The sequence below is a fragment of the Garra rufa genome, chromosome 1 (assembly GCF_049309525.1).
Source record: "Garra rufa chromosome 1, GarRuf1.0, whole genome shotgun sequence".
Taxonomy (NCBI): Eukaryota; Metazoa; Chordata; class Actinopteri; order Cypriniformes; family Cyprinidae; genus Garra; species Garra rufa.
The window spans coordinates 33,927,238-33,946,202 of NC_133361.1; the positions used below are offsets into that span (position 1 = coordinate 33,927,238).

The following is an 18,965-nucleotide window of genomic DNA, read 5'->3' on the forward strand; positions in this document are numbered from 1 at the left end:
TTTACTATTACTATTTTTTAATCCCCATTAAGATATTTAATTGCATTTCAAAACAACACCTTCCTGCATTTTTCATTTCCAGCATTACAAAACAACTCTGACCTATCATTTCATTGATTTATTCATTGTTTTCAAAGCCTCCGCTTACGCTTGTCTATAGCAGTGCTTGTTATTTCTCAGGGAAATGTGTCTGGGATTGAGTGAGCGTATACAAAACAGCAGCAGAAGCGGTGACTGTGGAGAAACAGGATGAGAATGAGGAGAAGGAAGACATGTTCACTGACAATAGGAGTCTGAGACTGGTCACAGTACTGCGATGTACAGTATAGAGACCTATAGCAACACTTATTCCTAAAAAAATTGAAGAGATAAAAAAGAAAAGCGCAAATACATATTCATGAAAATGTGTTGTGCAGCTGAAAGAAAGTGGGCAAAATAATTCATCCGCAAACTGTTGCCACTGATTGGCATTTTCTCTCTGGCGTGGGTAGAAAAATCGCTTGTCATTGAAATCTCATCGTGTCACATCTGGTTTAGACAAGTATTATATAATAATTTCTTGGCATGAAGAATCAGTGTGTACTTAAGGCTATAGAGTTGCTACATTGCCAGATCTCTGTGTAAATAGGTCGAGGGTCTTATGAGCAACACAAATGCAAATAGTATGCTCAATCAGAATTGCATTATGAAAATCAGCCTTGCACCTGATGTGCTTGTAAACGCTGGTATTACACATGGGGCTCCCTCAGATTAAAAAAATAATAATAATTGTCTTCATGAATTGGGTTCAGAAAGTTCAAATATGGGTGTGAAAAATGTGCTGTGAAATATTTGAAGCACGGCAACAGAGCCAAGTCTGTACATGTGCTGCATGAAAGAGTAAGTCACAGCAAATCTGACAAATAGAGGGAAAAGGTGACAGAGAAAGAGACAGAAGGACAGAAAGAGACGTGGAGGTCATTTGTTTCAGACTCACAGTGGAGAAGTTGTGAGCTCCACACGGCTCTCCGCGGTACTTGCAAGCCAGTAGCATATCCTCCAGCTGGTGGCCCAGTCGGTCCATGAACTCCAAGCTGGTGCCCTCGAAGCGCCGTGGAGGCAGGAAAAGACGGAAATCTGACAGCTTGCTAAACCATGCCCGTCTGTCATCTTGAAGCAGTTCCAGAACTAGGGGTCTGGCCGTGCGGTTGGCCAGCAACAGTCCGAGCCAGTGACCCCCGAAGTACAGATCGCTCTTCGTGAGGTGGTACAAACGTACAGGGTTATTGTTGCAGATGGTGACCGTGGGAAAAGCGAGTTCTCTCGCCCACTCTGTGTGGACTCTCGTGTGAGTAGGGAAGGCCAGCCAGTGAAGCAGCCGATTCGAGGACCAGGACAACAGCAGACCCAGACAAGTGCAGAAGGCTAGCATCCAAAAGGCCCGACGGCTGAGAGAGTTCGACGGGGTGCAGACATGCCGCAATCCGTGGAGGCGAGTCCGCACTAGGAGGGCCGCGGTGAGGTGGGACAGGTCGTCTCTTGGTGCTCCGGGTCGGGTGCGGCGACGGCGGGCCCTGCGTTGGCCCGGCGTGGGCGAGGCAGGACGCAGACAGCGGCCTTCCAGAGCCATGAGGGCCCACAGAGCTGCTAGAGCAGCAGGGGGGACGGCTTCATCTCCCAGCCAGGCCTCCACGGCCGGGGCCCTCATGGGGCTCCAGGAGCACGGAGAGAGCCACAACACTAACTTCCTGAATACAAATCTAACTTCCAACAATCACCTGCAGGACTACTCTAAGTTTAATTGAAGTGTAAAATCCCAACTCAACTTCCACTTTAATATCCTGTCAGGTGTATGCAAACTTCATTTCTGGATTGAATAATCACATTCGTGCACAAACACGCCGCTCCCTAAGGTACCCAAAATTCAGAATGTCTTCATACCTGCTGGCAACTGTCTATAACCCCTCAGGCAAAATCCCCAGGCAATTTTCCTTGTTTCTCTCTTTCTAGCTCTCGTTTTCTTTCACTCCCCCCCTCGGTCCATCTGGTTAGGGTGACCAGACTTAGTCTGGCTTTAGGGACAGCCTGCAATTTCCCTCCGAGCCTCTCCCAGAAAGTTCAGGCGAGCAAATCGGAAAGAATGAGGCAGTTACATGGGAAGTGATCTTAATGAGAGAAAAGCTTCAATAGATACAAGACAGATAGTAAGAGAGAATAATGAAAAAGAGATGGATTGTGGGAGGCAGCGCCAGCTGAGTCGCAAGAAAGAAGGATTTGAGAGTCTCCAGGCAGGCTCACGGTCCCTAAAGAGAGGGTTCCCCAAAGCCTAGCTACGACTGACCCCACAACCCCACGATCACACTCATCTCGTCTTTCTGCCTTTTTATCTCCAGCTTTGACAGGATACAAGACTGACTTTTTGCCTTCTCATCTCTGTCCTCAACTATGGGGGCACATGGGCGAAAGCCTGGTGTTACAGAGGTCGTACTTCGGGCTAGTTCACACAAGCACACACACATACGCACACATACTGACTCTTGCCTGCAGGAGGGCTGAATGCCGCTGATGTGAAATCTGTTCTGACATGGTCCAAATTCAGCATCTCACTCTCTCTCTCTCCCTCCCTCCCTCTTCCATCCTTGTTTTAGACTGAAACGGCATCCTTTATCTTCTTCTCCTTTGTTTTTCCTTGGCTAAAAATATCCATTCCCAGAAAATCAAAGTCTTCAATTTGCGTCCATGTCCCTCCTCTTTACTCTGTCAATCAAAGCGTGCTTGCTCCTCCCCCTGCCTCTTGCGTGCCTCCTCTTGTCCTTTATCGTTTTCTGGACGCTTCACTTCTGCTTCTTCGGTCGCTTGAAAGAGAGAGTGCGCGCGAGCGACAGAAGCTGCTCGGCATGTGAGCCTTTGCTTGCCTTTCTACTGTTTAATTGCTCTGCTGTTGCTGCCACGCCACTCTCGTCTTCCCTTTCGCGCTCTGTCGGTCTGTTCGCTCAGCATTCCTCTCCTCCTCCTGGGTCACTCTATCCATTCACTCCTCCTCCTGCTCTGTCGTTTCTGTTCTCTCCGCACTCCTCCGTGTCCACACAGCCAGCGCCTGGCTCAGCCTGTGCCAGCTCTCTCTTACTTACTCTCTCTCTCTCTCTCTCTCTCTCTCTCTCACTCTGTCTGTCTCTCTCTCTCTCCCTCTCAAACTCTTTTTATTTGCCTGTATGTTTCTTTCGCTGTCTGCTTCCTTGAACAAGGCAGAAAAGAAACAAAAGAGCCTCTCTAATGTTTCTCTTCATGAGCTTGTTAAAAAGTAAAATGGTGTCCTGTGTGTGTGAGCATGTAGGAGGGTTGCTTTTGTGTAGGAAGAAAAGTCAAAAGAGCTCACTGGTGTCCAACACTTCCTATCTCTCACACTTACATTTTATATCACCTCTTTTTCTGTCTTTTATATACATACTTGGTGCTTTTCTCTTCTTTGGAACGAAAAGGTTTGACACATTTGTGTAGCTTGCAAATATTTATTAAATAAGATATATAAATAAAATATTTTAGATTCTTCTAGCATGACTAACACAAACATTATTTGTGAAAATATATGTGAATTGCGAAATATAACTTTGCAGTTGACAGTTATAAAGTCAGAATTGCGAGACAAATCTCACCAAAACTCACCTTTTTCTCAGAATCTGCGAGAAATCTCACAATCCTGACTTTATAACACCCAATTGCGAGTTTATATCACACAATTGTAAGAAAAGAAGTGCTCATGACCAACTAGCTGTGCAATTTATTGTTTTTAAGTTTATTGATTTATTTGTAATCACTTTAACTACTCATTATTCCATTGAGAAAAAAACATGCTATAAGTTTCTTTCTTCTGTTGAACAAACCAAGGTATTTTAAGGATGTTATTAACCAAAGGGTTGTTGGTCCCAATTGACTAAATAGTACTGAAGTCAGTTAGGACTAGACACTGTTTTGTTACCAAGGGTATTCAAAACATATTCTTTAGTGTTCAGCAGAAGGAAACTGTATGGAAGCCCGTTTACGCCACTGAATAAAAACTTTACAAAAGGTGATTGCAACTTTTTATCTCACAATCACTCCTTGTTTCTCGCAATTGCAAGTTTACATCTTGCAATTATGACTTATTCTCAGAATTGTGAGATATAAACTCACAGTTGTGAGTTATAAAGTCAGAATTTCAAGACATAAACTCACCAATTATTACTTTTTTCTTAGAATTGCAAGTTTATATCTCGCAATTCTGACTTTATAACATGCAATTGCGAGTTTATATCACATAATTGCGAGAAAACAAATGCTCATAACCAACTTTTGTTACTAAGAGTCTTCAAAATATATTCTTTTGTGTTCAGCAAAAGGAAACTTTATGGAAGCCCATTTCCAAATTTAATTGCATATTTTTATCTGACAATGCTCTTTTGTTGCAATTGCGAGTTTACATCTTGAAATTCTGAATTTTTCTCAGAATTGTGAGATATAAACTCACCAATTGTCTTTTTTCAGACTTTTAATTTTTCTGAGAATTGCAAGTTTATATTTGCAATTTTGACTTTTTAACACACATTTGTTTAGTTTATATCTCAGTCAAAATTGCGAGATATAAACTTGCAATTACAAGAAAAAAAGAATTTTGAGATAAAAAGTTCATTACCTGCCATAAAACTAAGACTTGAGAGTCAGTAAATAAAGAAAAGTTTTATTTCTGGGCAGTAACTAATTGCAGTAATAATATTATTTTTTGCAGTAACTAGTAGTGTAACTAATTACTCATAAAATATCAATAATAATATTACAGTTACCATCCATACAACAGCTAGTTACTAAGTTACTTTTGATGCCTCAACAATTCAATAATTCATAGATTTTCATAATTTTAATAACTTGCACAGGTACAAGAAGTCACCAGTGCAGCCGGCAAGCTTGGAATATGGAAAAGCTTACATTCAGTGGATGTAAACATTGCCATTACATTGATTTTGTCAGGAGAAAAGATTCTGAAGTTCTGAACATCGACGTGTAAGTTGTGGCATTACTTTACTCTGAAATTACATGGCTCGCCCACCCACATCCCTCTTATCCTGATAAAAAAATGTATTACCATAATTAAAAAACATTTTCTTATAAACGTATGTGATTTCTTTTGATAAAATACATCATGAAATATAATCGTATATAAGTAACAGAGAAAGTATAGCTTCAAATATCATTAACCTACATTATTAATGAGAATTACACAACACTTTTACTTAAACATAACTATCAATCCCCACAGAGCATTTGTAATAACTTCTGACTGCAATCCAACGTGGATTCCTTATCTCTTTAAGGTAACTTTTTTCATGTAACCACATTTTGCATTGTGTATGTGTTGCTTTGTTCATTCATTCATTAATTAATTCATCCATTCACACAGCCCACATTTTCTCTCTCTCTCTCTCTCACACACACACACACACACACACACACACACACACACACACACACACACACACACACACACACACACACACACACACACACACACACACACATGTTGGGTTTACATGTTTTATGGGGACATTCCATAGGCGTAATGGTTTTCATACTGTACAAACCGTATTTTCTATGGCCCTACACCTACCCTACACCTAAACCTAGCCCTCACAGGAGATTGTGCACACTGTTACTTCCTCAAAAAAACTCATTGTGCATGATTTATAAGCCTGTTTCCTCATGGGGACCTAAGTCTCAAATGTCCCCACAAGGTCAAAATCTACTGGTATTACTATCCTTGTGGGGACATTTGGTCCCCATAATGTGATGAATACCAGGTACACACACACGCACACACACACACACAGAATTCAAATGACCTTTCAAAGTTTTTGCCACATGAGTGAGTGCAGATGATATTTTGCAATAGGCAAACAGATACAGACTCACAGATCACCAAATATTTAGAGAGCAACAGATGGAGCGAGAGTTGGATGAGGGTTTTTCTTTAATCACAAACTGAATATATCACAATAACACAATAACATAACTGTTTTGACTAGATACTCGCACATTTGACACATTCTGGCATTCTTTATACAGATTCACTAATTAGCCAATAATCTCTAGAATCCCTATGTTTTTGCGATTTGAAAACACTTTGCACAAAAAAAGTAATTAAAAAAATCTATTAAAAATGTACATTTAACCAAAGTAGCTGCTTTCTCAGTTAGGTATCTTTAATGAAGAACAGGCACATGGTTCTGTTCATGCGTCAAATAAAGATTTCTTAAAAATAGTTGACCTCAAAATTAATTTTCTGACCTTAAGCATAAATTTGTATTTTCTTGTGAAACAAATGTCCTTCCCTTGACAGCTTATCATTAAAATCTAAAAACAAATCCCACAAAAACTGTTGAATAAATTCCTCCAAATACAAAAAAAATAAAAATAAAATCAAAGGCAAGAAATTAGAAATGTACTTATCAGGATTACTTTGTTGCTTTTGTTGGTCTGCAAGTTTCAAATATTTAATGTTGCTCACAGTGGTGCAGAAAGTTGAAAGTTTATGATTATTTAAACTAAATACATTTTTATCATATTATGCAACTCAGCTATAAACCAAAAGTAATTCCTTAAGATAAAATCGAGACTGTTTTAGAGTAACATTTTCAAAATTTATCCCCTTATCCATATTGCAGTACTAGACCTCCGTGAAGTTGGCACCCCATAAAAAGAAATAATGACCAAAACTATGCCATTCGTTTGTGCTACGCTTGTGCTGATTTGTGCCGCAAAAACGAACGTTTGTGCTGGTTTGTTGTTTAAGATATTAAACATTATTTTTTTGACCGTATGACGTCACTTTCCACCCCAAATAAAAGGAAAAATAACGAATATAAACGAATAATACAAATATTACGGAAAAAATAGGATCAGTTAATGGACAAGATTGTGGGATGCATAAAATATTTCTTGTAGGGCCATTTTATTTGATGCACTTTATTTATTCATGATAAACTTTTGAATGCTCTCTACGTCGCGCACAGACAGCATTGCCTATTGATAATATAATAATTTAATATTGTATTAATTTCTAGAATAATTGATACAATCATTTAACTCAAAATAAAATATTAAAAAACCTATCTAATCGGGGGTACTATGGTCACGCAGGTTTGTTTATGTACTTAACTCGTGGCCTCGAGAAATGCATGTCATTCCCTCATCGTTGCATCTATTGTCTCACGACATAAGAATGTCGTTCCCACGAATTAATATCTCGTGGCCACGACATAATATCAAAGAGTATAGAAGTACTGTAGAAGCACCGGGTTGAGGCGATTTGGACTACAACCCGGTTCTATTTGTAATTCACTGATCCATTCATAAAAACAGTTCTTCCTTCCAGATTGAATCAGCCGTGTTTAATACCTCCATTGAATAAATGACTTAAGACTCACTCATTAAAACAGGAGCATGCTGTCATCTATTGGCAATTTAGTTTCACATTCAAAAGTGTCATTGTATTTTTTTTTTCTGTAATTTCATGTTTCTGTTCTAATTTCTTTTTTTATTATTATTATTAATCTCATAATATTATTTATACATTGTAAGTGCAGTGTAAATCTGCAGGAGCTCCGTGTAAAATATGCTATAAAACACCCTGCTTGTTTATTTCTAAGGAAGAGAATTAGATGCAATGTTTATTTTAGCGGCACAAACAGGCACAAATCGAGCACAAACGAATGGCACCTTTTGGCTAGATTTAGACGATATGGGGTGGAGAGTTACGTAAAAGTCCCAAACAAGTATTTTCCCCCATTATATTTAAGAAGGGCTCGGAGATACCAGGTTTGTTTTAACGGCACAAACGGGCACAGATCGAGCACAAACGAACGGCACCGGTTTGGAAAGATTTGGACGACATGGGGTGGAGAGTGACGTCACTGCCCCGAATTGTTTTTGTTATTTCTAAGAAATGGAAATATATTTGACGTTCATTTCAACGGCACAAACCGGCACAAATCGAGCACAAACGAACTGCGCTGGTTTGGAGCGATTTGGACAACATGGGGTGGAAAGTGATGTCATACGGTCAAAAAAATAATGTTTAATATCTTAAACAACAAACCAGCACAAACGTTCGTTTTTGCGGCACAAATCAGCACAAACATAGCACAAACGAATGGCATAGTTTTGGTCATTATTTCTTTTTATGGGGTGCCAACTTCACGGAGGTCATTAACCAGCCCCAGCTGTATGTATTTTTTATAAGACCTAATAAAATTACAATAATTGTGATTTATAATTCATTAGTAAGACTTGGAGAGCTAAATTCAAATTCACGTCTTGACTAAAACTGACTTTAGCTTCAGACCTGGGACTTGAATTTGTCTTGTAAAACATTGTCTTGAACCAGTCTAGAAGTCGTCTGCCCATCCTCTGAGGCAATAGACTGTTAGAGTAGAAAGAAAAAAAAATATTAAAATGATTTATGCATAAAAGGTCATTCTAATTCCGGCTAGCAAACAACAGAGAAATTGGCACTGATGTCAGGCCAGTAGTGAACTGATGCGTAGTCTTGCATAAAACACATTTTTATTCATTTCCAACAGAAAGATTCATATTCTCTTCATCATCCTCAAATCACGAGTACAATCTACAACTTCAGTCTGGAACCTTTCAGCCATTACTTATCAGTTAGCATCGCATTTCCCCTAGGATCTCATATCCTCCGAAGAGCATTCAAGCGGCCTGGACATCAGCGCATCTATTAACTGCTGCTTGATTCAGTTTCAGCACGTACAATCCAGTACATTTGCATCCACATTGTGCTTTTCATTATAAAACTGCGGTAAGTACAATAAAAAGGACAGACGAATCCTTTAGCCTATTATATTAATTTTCCCAGTATGTGGGGCATTCAGTTTTACAGCAAGCATGTAACAGATTTTACTTGCTTTCTTTCAGGCAGCTGCTTTATTGAGTGCCCATACGATCTCAGCGTGAAACTAGCCCTTCAACGCAACCTCTCATCTTGCCAAGTTAACAAACACAACTGAGTACAAAAGAACATAAGCAAAAATGTACAGTGACTGGAAGAACCTTTAACACAGCATGTCGTCTCACAAAGACCAGAATAAACAGCTTACAGATTTATATGTGGCATGGATAAATCTCAACACAATGAGGCTTAATTAAAATATTCTTCAATAGATGAACAGTTTAACAACAGATGAGTTGGAAGGCACCTTTTACTTACACTTACACTTATGTTTGCCTCAAGAAAAGTATAAACAACTGTTTAAAACTGTCTAAGCCCATGGCAGGACTGTGTTCAAAGCTTTACACTAAAAATCGATTTCTTCATGGAAATTTTAAATGGGATTTTTACTTCCGGAGCCCCACTGTGAGATCTACTTTCCCGTAAATCAAAATGGGTTCTACAGCCAGCAAGAGGGCATGTAGGAGCTCACTAATGAGAGTGCCCAACTCTCATTCAAAGAACCACGGATTGAATTTGACACCAGATACCTGAGGGTCAAACACTGAAACCCTCTACTAGAACCAAACAAACACTACATTCAGCCACAGTATTACATGTCTACCAGCATTTAGGTTCTTCCCTCAAACGAAATACATTAATAAATCAACACATAAATAAATATACTGTATGGCAAAGATACACAATCAACCCATGCAACACTCTGCCCGCTTTACAGGTCCCGACTCGGATAAAAATACCTGTTTGTATGAGAGTGCTGATGAATACAAACTTCTCAGCTTGACAAGGTCAGTCTCTTTTAACTGAGAGCCATGTTCACACATTCACAGTCACTGCCTACAAACAAAGAGGAGTACTGCATATGAAATAATACTGAAATAACACTGAATTATATAGATAGACACACACAGGTGTCTTACATTTTAAAGATGTCACATTCAGTTATGAATGACATGTAAATTACAGTCTATATTTTATAAAAACACCCAATACAATAAAATAAAACCTTGCATTACTAGACATTACTGTCTGCTCTTTTTTATGAGAATACTATAAAAAAAAACAATTGTACAAACAAGGATAGTAGGACTTAAAATTACCTAACTACCAATGGCTTAATGGGTTAGATCACCTTAAAAAAAAAAATTATGTTATTATTTACACACCCTTATAAGTAATCATATGGTTTTATTGAACAAAACTGGTTAAATACATAATGAATAAATTGAATAAATCAATGCTTTTGAATGACTCACTCATGAAGACAAGTGAAGACAACCATGTCACTGAATCTTTATAAGTGAGTCAATTTATTCTTGAATCATTCGGTGGAGGGATTCATTGACTCACTTAAGACGCTTGTTTTTTTCTTGAACTAATTGATTGAATTAATGCTTTAATGACTTTACGGTGGGCGTTTACCACACACACTTTTAAAAAGTAGCTTGTGGGCGTGATCAAATTAAAAATAATTAGCTCAGACTTGCATACTTTGTTTAAAAGTATAAATAACAAACTTTCTCTAGATATACCTCTCATGTCTCTGTGTCATGTATTCGCTGAGTTTCAGTTCATTTTAGTGACGCATTTCTGAATGAAGATCAGGGAGACCAACGCAGCAGACAGCACACCCTGTTTGTTTTCTTAATTTTGCAAAATCACAATGTTTTTTTTTTGTTGTTGTTGTGGTTATGAGTGTATACAAATAAAAGTAGACCCTTTTTCAGATTCAATTGATGTACTGCTCTTATCTGTACGATCAGAAATAACAGAGTAATTGAAGTTCCTTTTGTAATGTATACTTAACAATAGAGCTAATGTACATTATGCATTATAACAAATTAATGCAGAGGGCACCAACAGTCTGACGACTGTTTTTACATTTTACAGCGTGATCTAATCCTTGTTTAAAATTGACTAAAAAAATTGACTAAACAACATTTAATTAAAATGTCCACTTAATCTTCAATATTTGGCCATTTCTTTATGACAGAAATGCTACAGCCACTGTATATGTTTTTTTTTATTTTATTTTATTTATTTATTTTTTTGAAAATGTGTAAATTGAGGATTTAAGCTTTTATTTTGAAATCAGGATTAACACTTAGCATATTGAGAAAGATATAGAGGGTTCACTTTACGGCATGATTTGGTCAGTTAGCTGGATGCGCGACCATATTGGTGATAACTGATGTAAACATGGATTGCATGGTTAATGTACTACTGAATACTTTGTTCTGCTAATTTATGCTGTCTAAGCCATGAAAAAAACGTGTGGAAGTTGTGAATAAATAAGCAGGGAAGGTGAAATATTTTGACAACCTAAAATTAATAGGTGTTAAAGATACGTACAAGCAGTAAGAATTAAAATATTAGCCTAATATTTCACCTACCTGACCGGAAATGATAAGAACAAACAAGAATGTTGTCAAGATTCTTGCTCTGGAAATCCTGATTTAGTTTGGCCAACCACAAACGCCTTTTGTTCCTCAAGTTTTTTGCACTCTACTTCTTGAATTGTTATAATTTTAGCAGTCTGTACTACTCCAAATGATTTTCTCAAATGTCTGACCGATTACTACAGCCCAAAACATGTCAATAATTGACCATTTTCAGCAGCAATAATCAGCTACATAAGCGTCTTTCATTTGGTTCAGTGGCACTGTTTACATTCTGTGCTGCCAATATGGCTGTTTGATGACGCATTGTGAAAACACTCTGTTGATGTATTCTCCTGTGTTTGCATAGGTTTATAAATGATTTACCTAACAAATCTGAAGAAAAGGCACACATTGTGTTCCCAGATTAACATTATAATAAACATAAACTCACAACAATATGCAGAGATGGACTTTGAGATGCTCCACACATGTAAATGATAACAGTTAGTGTAGAGCAGCATTTACTGTGAACTGAGCCGCTCTAACACGCATGTAAATATTTCAAGCCCATATATTGAACCTGCAACATATATATTTATTTAATTGGGTCATAGAGTTTGTGAATTCACAACAGCTTTGAAAAACAGTCTAATAATGCGTTTAATATATTCTCATCCATGGAATAGTATTTTGCCAGTTACTTGCTACAGGCAAAATGCAATCAAAATTTTTTTTTTTTTTTTTTAAATCAAGTACTTTTATTTGAGGAATCATGACAGCCCTAGTCTGGAACAACATGAGGGTACTACACTTTTGGATGAACTATCACTTTAACAAACAAATAATGAGTTAATGTCCAAAAATGTTTGTGCTTAGCCCTACCATGGTTTCTTTCTGATAACATTATCCAAGCCTCTCTTGTTTGCATTTGTGTGATCTCAGCATTGAAGCTACACAATGCAGTATCACATTTGCATAGTCAGCTACACACCAGCTACCCCACTTAGACTCTTACATTCATTTACAGAAGTCTGAAGACAAGAAGACTGCAGCCTCATGCATAGACATGCACAGAAATGAACAGACATGGGGATAACCTGACAATCTGATCTATCCCAGATTCCTAAAAGTGTCAGAAATCAGTATGAAAGGGATTTGCTTAGTGTTTGCAGCCTGTTATAAGGCAGCATTATTACAAACAACAAAGCCATTCTTGACATAAACGAGCAGAAACACACACAACCTCGCCAAACTGTGTCATTAGTGTTTTTTTCCCACTATCAACAGACAGCCTCTGTGGAATACTATATGCATAGTGCAGACACAGACTAAGATTTAGAAAAACAGCAGATAACAGTCTATTGGCTATGCAGAGCAAGTTATATAGTCATGGCAATGCTTGCGATTTTAAAAAATGTCATTTTGAAAGTTTGGTAATGCTGTGTGGGAGTATTTGCACAATGGGGGTATTACTGTCAAACGTAAGGGCTAGGCATATCAAAACAATGCAAAAGAGATGTACTATTAGGTGTTAATGTGCACTGAAGCACCAATATGCATGATTTGAGGAGCCCCTTATTTGCTGTGATAAATCAAGGGAGATGAGCTTGTACAGTCATTTCTCTACAGACTTCTCCTCCCTAATTTACATACAATTCACTCTAGAATAAGGCATGATTGAGATTCTTTCAGACGACGCTCATTTTGCCAAGCCAAGTCTGTGAAAATCCCGGAAATTCAGGAAAAACTGAAAAGATGCATAAAGCGCTGCCTAAACACCAGCCAAATTGTTCAATACTTAAAAAAAAAAGAAGAAGAGATGCATTTTGTCAAAGTGATCAATAACACAGTGTTCGGAATAAAAATGAATCCAATAGCACTAGTAATCAATGACCTCAGTCTGCTCTATGAGTTTTTTAATCAAGGCGTCGCCAAATGTGTCTGATGTGAGGAATGGCTTTACCCCAGATCACAGACCTACTGCTTTAAAAGCAGCAGACTATTGAAATTAATGGAAGGGACATGCCTCATCAGACAGGAAAGGAAATGAATAGTGTTTGTGGAGGAAAGGATAGAGAGCGGGATCGAAATAGCGCATACTCTCAATGTCATCCACACTCATCTAGTAGACAATGTGCAGATACTATTGAGTGGCTTGTTTGCACAGGGCGATATAAGAGAAAGGAGACACAGAGAGTGATGGAGAGAGGTGTGGCTGTCCATCAAGACCAAATTAGAGAGCAGCAATGATGTGAAAAGTGTGTGTGGTAATCACCTGGAAACACACGCAGCTGACTTTAAAAGAAAAGGTGACTGTCTCAATCAGTGTCCGTTCACTGCTGATTAGAGAGCAGCAGGCAGATATTCACCTTGCACTCAGGTTAGTTCACACTGGTAAATTATACAGTTATGTTTTAAACATCATGAACCTGGTTGCTGTGCCGAATGTGCTGGGAAACACATGGCCATGTTCACACAAACTGGTCAGACAAGGTAATAATCAGACTACTGCTTTACACAATAAAGCAGTTTAATAAACAACAAGTTAATAGAGTTACTTTCAGTGCATTTTGGACTTGTTTGAATTTCATACTTGTGTATTTGTCCTCCGCCAACTAAAATAAAGAACTCCACAGCTTAACAAGTCGTGCATCTACTAGCAGCACACAGTAGTGAGGTTCTTTTCTAGAATTAATCAATGTATTTGATCGAATCAGCTGAGCGAATGATGTAGTTACTTGTTTCTGAATGAATCGGTTCAGTGAATGGCTCACTCACATATAAGGACATTCAAGTTTCGTTCTTGAATAAATCAATGCTTTTGAATGACTCACTCATGAAGACACGTGAAGACAACCATGTCTTTATGAGTGAGGCACTGAATCTTTATAACTGAGTCAATTCTTTCTTGAATCGGTCGGTGGAGGGAATGATTCATTGACTCACTTAAGACGCTTGTTTTGTTCTTGAACTAATTGATTGAATGAATGCTTCAAACAGCTTGGTTAGTTCCTAAACAAATTGGTTGAGTGAATTAATCAATTATACTCTGCAAGTAATTATGTAAAAATAAGGCTTTATTAATCAAAACTCTGTACCTGTAAATCATACTTTGTGTGAAAAGGAATAAAAAGTTTTACTGCCTCTAGTGTTAATTTCAACTGGAAATTGCAGTGATTCGTACAGTACATATAGGTACGTGTTTTTTTTTAAGTTTTGCAGAAAAGTATATAGAGGTACGTATTTCCAATGAGTCTATTTTCGTATTCTTGTGAATGTGTGGTGGATTTGACACAGAAAAGAAGCAGCCAGGGGGGTAAAAACTTTTTGAATTTGAAGATGAAGGTAAATTGCACTTAATTTGTCTTCCGGGAAACAACAACATAAGAAAAATTTGGACATCTTCATCAAGTTCAAAAGTTTTCACCTCCCGCCTCTTAATGAATCGTGTTTCCTTTTGGAGCATCAGCGAATGTTTGAACCTTTTTTAATAGTTGTGTTTGAGTCCCTCAATTGTACTTAACATGAAAAGACAGATCTCAAAATCATACAGTCACTGCTGGAAAGGGTTCAAATATGCAAAAGACGCTGGAAAACGTACTCGGTTACTTTCGTAACCTCGGTTCCCTGAGATACGGGAACGAGTACTGCGTCGAAGACGCTATGGGGAAAACTCCTTTTTCTCCTGAGACTGAAGCATTTCAATAACGCAGTGTAACTGCACGGCCATTGGTTCGTGCAGTGATAAAAAGACGAACCAATGGCTCGGCAGCGGAGCTGCACGAGCCTATGGCGATGATTCGCGCCCGATCGCGCCAAAAGGGGCGGAGTATCTGGCTATATAAGCGTGCATTTAGCCATAGGATCTCAGGTACTTCGACTGAAGCGACGACTGAGTCGTGCAGCTACATAGCACGGCCAGCAACGCAGTACTCGTTCCCGTATCTCAGGGAACCGAGGTTACGAAAGTAACCGAGTACGTTCCCTTTCGATACTTTCACTCGTACTGCGTCGAAGACGCTATGGGGAACCAGTACAATCCCGCCGTTGCTATGGTAGAGGAACGACTGACACGGCCCTAGCACTGAAGGGCTAGTATGGGCCAATCTGTTTAATCAAGATAACGTGATAAACATCCGTTCCAGGGATTTAAGTGCAGTTTGGAGCTCCAACTGAGGCCAAAGCGTACCACATAACATTTATTACTGGTAACAGTTATCCCATTATGCAGAAGCACCCGAGTCTGTAAGACCGGGACGTCCAGATTATAAAATCTAGCAAATGTGGACGGCGAGGCCCAGCCGGCCGCCGCACAAATTTCTGCTATGGAAACGCCACTAGACCAGGCCCAGGACGAGGCGATGCCTCTAGTCGAATGGGCTCTTACCCCCATGGGACATTGTAGGCCCAAAGAAGAGTAAGCCAGCATGATGGCTTCCACTATCCATTTGGATAACCTGTTTCGTGACCGAAGACCCCTTGGCACGGCCACCGAAACACACAAACAGCTGTTCTGACTGCCTAAAGGAAGCAGAACGCTCTACATAACACCTCAATGCCCTAACGGGGCAGAGGGGATTAAAATCCTGGTCTTGCTCCGAAGGAGGAAGAGACTTTAGGTACAAAACCACGTCTTGGCTTCAGGATGACTTTAGAGTCATTTAGCCCGAATTCCAAGCATATGGGGCTCACAAAGAGCGCCTGTAGTTCACCCATACGTTTGACTGATGCCAATGCTAAGAGCAGGGCAGTTTTCAGCGTTAGAGGGCGAAGGTCAGTGGACTGAAGCGGCTCAAAGGGAGGGCTTCTCAGAGCCCTCAGCACCGTGGGTAGGTCCCAAGAAGGGACTGTGATGGGGCGAAGGGGGGTTAAGCCTTCTTGACCCCTTCAAGAAACGAACGACCAGATCGTTCTTTCCCACAGATTGACCATTTATAAGGTAATGGAGTGCCGCTATGGATGTCACATAGACCTTGAGCGTGGAGGGAGATCTTCCCTTGTCCAATAGCTCCTGAAGGAAGGACAATATCACTGATATGTCGCATAAATTCGGATCTGCACCGCGGTTGGAACACCAGGCGGAAAAGACAGACCACTTAAGATCATAGAGCCGCCTTGTAGAGGGTGCTCTGGCTTGAGAGATAGTGCTCAAAACGGCCTCAGGGAGACTTGTAGGCTCCCGTCGAGAGACCACACGTGCAGCGCCCACAATTCCGGTGGGGGGTGCCATAGCGTTCTGTTTGCCTGTGTTAAGAGATCTCGTCTCAGTGGAATGGGCCACGGCGCTGTTGAAAGCAGCCGAGGAAGATCTGGAAACCAATGCTGGTTCTGCCAGAATGGGGCCACTAACAGGACTTTGAGCTTCTGCTCCCTGACTCGCCTTATGACCCGTGGTACCAGGGCAGTCGGGGGAAACGCATACAAAAGGAGATTGGGCCACTCGTGGGCCAATACATCCTGTTCCTTTGAAAAAATAGATTGGGCAGTGATAATTGTCTTCCGAGGCGAAAAGATCTACTTGCGCCTTGCCGAAGACCGCCCATATTTCCTGAACCATTTGGGGGTGAAGCATCCACTCGTCTGAGGAGACGTTGCTCCGAGACAGCATGTCTGCTCCCTGGTTCAGCCTGCCTGGCACATGTGTTGCTCTCAACGAGCGGAAGTGCAGTTGAGCCCACTTTAGGAGACGTTTCACTAACGTGATAGATGTCTCGACAAAAGACCTCCCTGGTGATTTATGTAAGACACCACTGTCATACTGTCCGAGCGGACTAAGACGTGGTGTCCCTTTAAGACCGGCAGAAGGGTGTGGAGGCCTAAACACACTGCTAGCATTCCTAGGCAGTTGATGTGAAGGCGACTCTCTGCTTTCGACCATTGGTCGAATGCAGGCTGGCTGTCGCACAGTGCCCCCCAACCTGAGTTGGAGGCATCTGTCGAGACCACTTTCCTTCTGAATACCATGTCCAGGGGAACGCCCTGTTCCATCCATTGAGAGTTCTTCCAAGGAGTCAGAGCTGTGACACAGGCCTGATCTACCTTGATACGTAGGCGTCCTAGACGCCAGGCTTGAGGAGGAACCTTTGGTTTCAGCCAGAACTGCAGAGGGCGCATTTGAAGCAGGCCCAACTGAAGTACTGGGGATGCCGAGGCCATCAGGCCGAGCATCTTCTGAAAAGCCTTGAGAGGGCAAAGGGCTCCGACTTTGAAGGAGGCCGCGAGCCTGCAAATAGCCTGGGCTCGTTGCGGCGCAACTCCATTCGGGTTGAGTCGAAAACTGCTCCCAGGAATGAAATACGTTGGCTGGGAGACAGCACGCTCTTGGCAAAATTGACCCTGAGTCCTAGGCACACTAAGTGGCTGAGGATTATGGATCTGTGGTGTATTAGCTCGTCCTCCGACTGGGCCAGGATGAGCCAGTCGTCGAGGTAATTCGAGACGCGGATTCCCATCTGTCTCAGGGGGGAAAAGCGCTGCGTCCATGCACTTCGTAAACGTGCGGGGAGCTAAGGACAGTCCGAACAGAAGGACTGTATATTGATAAGCCAATACCTCGAAGGCGAATCTCAAGAATTGCCTGTGACGGGGGGCAATCTGGATATGGAAGTATGCATCTTTCAGATCCAGTGAGCAAAAGCAGTCCTCTGTGCATATCTGCGAGAGGATCTGCATTAGCGTAAGCATTCTGAACGGCCGTCTCATGAGGGCGCGATTCAGACGTCTGAGGTCGAGGATGGGTCTTAGACTGCCATCCTTCTTTGGAACGAGGAAGAAACGGCTGTAGAAGCCTGACTCGCTCTGTGTTGGGGGAACCGTATCTACGGCACCTTTGCCAACAAATTCCTCACCTCCGTACGCAAAACTTCTACGTCTTTGCTGTGAACTGAGGTGGAGACCCCGCTGAAGCGTGGTGGTCTTCAAGCGAACTGACGTGTGTAACCTCGTTCTATTATGCCCAGAACCCACTTGACACTCCGGGGATGGCTTGCCAGGCCTCGGCCCGCGTGGCAAGGGGTTGCATTGGTTCGAGCAACTGACCGTTATGACAATGGCAGGTTGTGAGGACGCTGTCAGAAAGGGCCCAGGGGTCACAACATTTTCCACTGAGAAAACGAGCCGCCAGCGAGACATAACACTCATCGTCTCAACAAGCGCAGCCTCAGCGTGGGCATGGCCCAGACGCATCCAATTTGAAGCTGTCAGTAATGATCAGTGACAGCATTCTCATTTAATCCACCTAAAAAGATCAAACCGCTCAAAAAGAGGAGTAATGATGATCTTTGTATTAACATATAGGTAGTTTAAAACGCTGCGCACATCCTCTCAGTTCTGCTCGTAGCAGACGAGGGGAGGGGCGGGGCCGTCTTCATTGAGAAACGAGCCGCCAGCGAGACATAACACTCATCGTCTCAACGAGCGCAGCCTCAGCGTGGGCGTGGCCAGGACGCATCCAAATTGAAGCTGTCAGTAATGATCACAGTGACAGCATTCTCCTTTAATCCACCTAAAAAGATCAAACCGCTCAAAAAGAGGAGTACTGGCGATCTTTGTATAAACATAGGCAGTTTAAAACGCTGCGCACATCCTCTCAGTTCTGCTCGTAGCAG

General features: G+C 41.0%; 1 protein-coding gene across 2 annotated transcripts in view; it reads right to left on the reverse strand.

Moving 5' to 3' along the window:
• asic2 (acid-sensing (proton-gated) ion channel 2) overlaps window positions 1–18,965 on the reverse strand; it is a 505,439-nt gene that overhangs the window by 177,968 nt on the left and 308,506 nt on the right. Inside the window, exon 1 of one of the 2 annotated variants that reach the window (XM_073839193.1) lies at window positions 977–3,059. The exons of the other annotated variant lie outside the window; for it this stretch is intronic. Coding sequence (XP_073695294.1) covers window positions 977–1,687 — 711 coding nt within the window. The 5' untranslated portion in view covers window positions 1,688–3,059. Of the gene's footprint in view, window positions 1–976; window positions 3,060–18,965 lie in introns of those variants that run through there. 2 annotated transcript variants of the gene reach the window in all.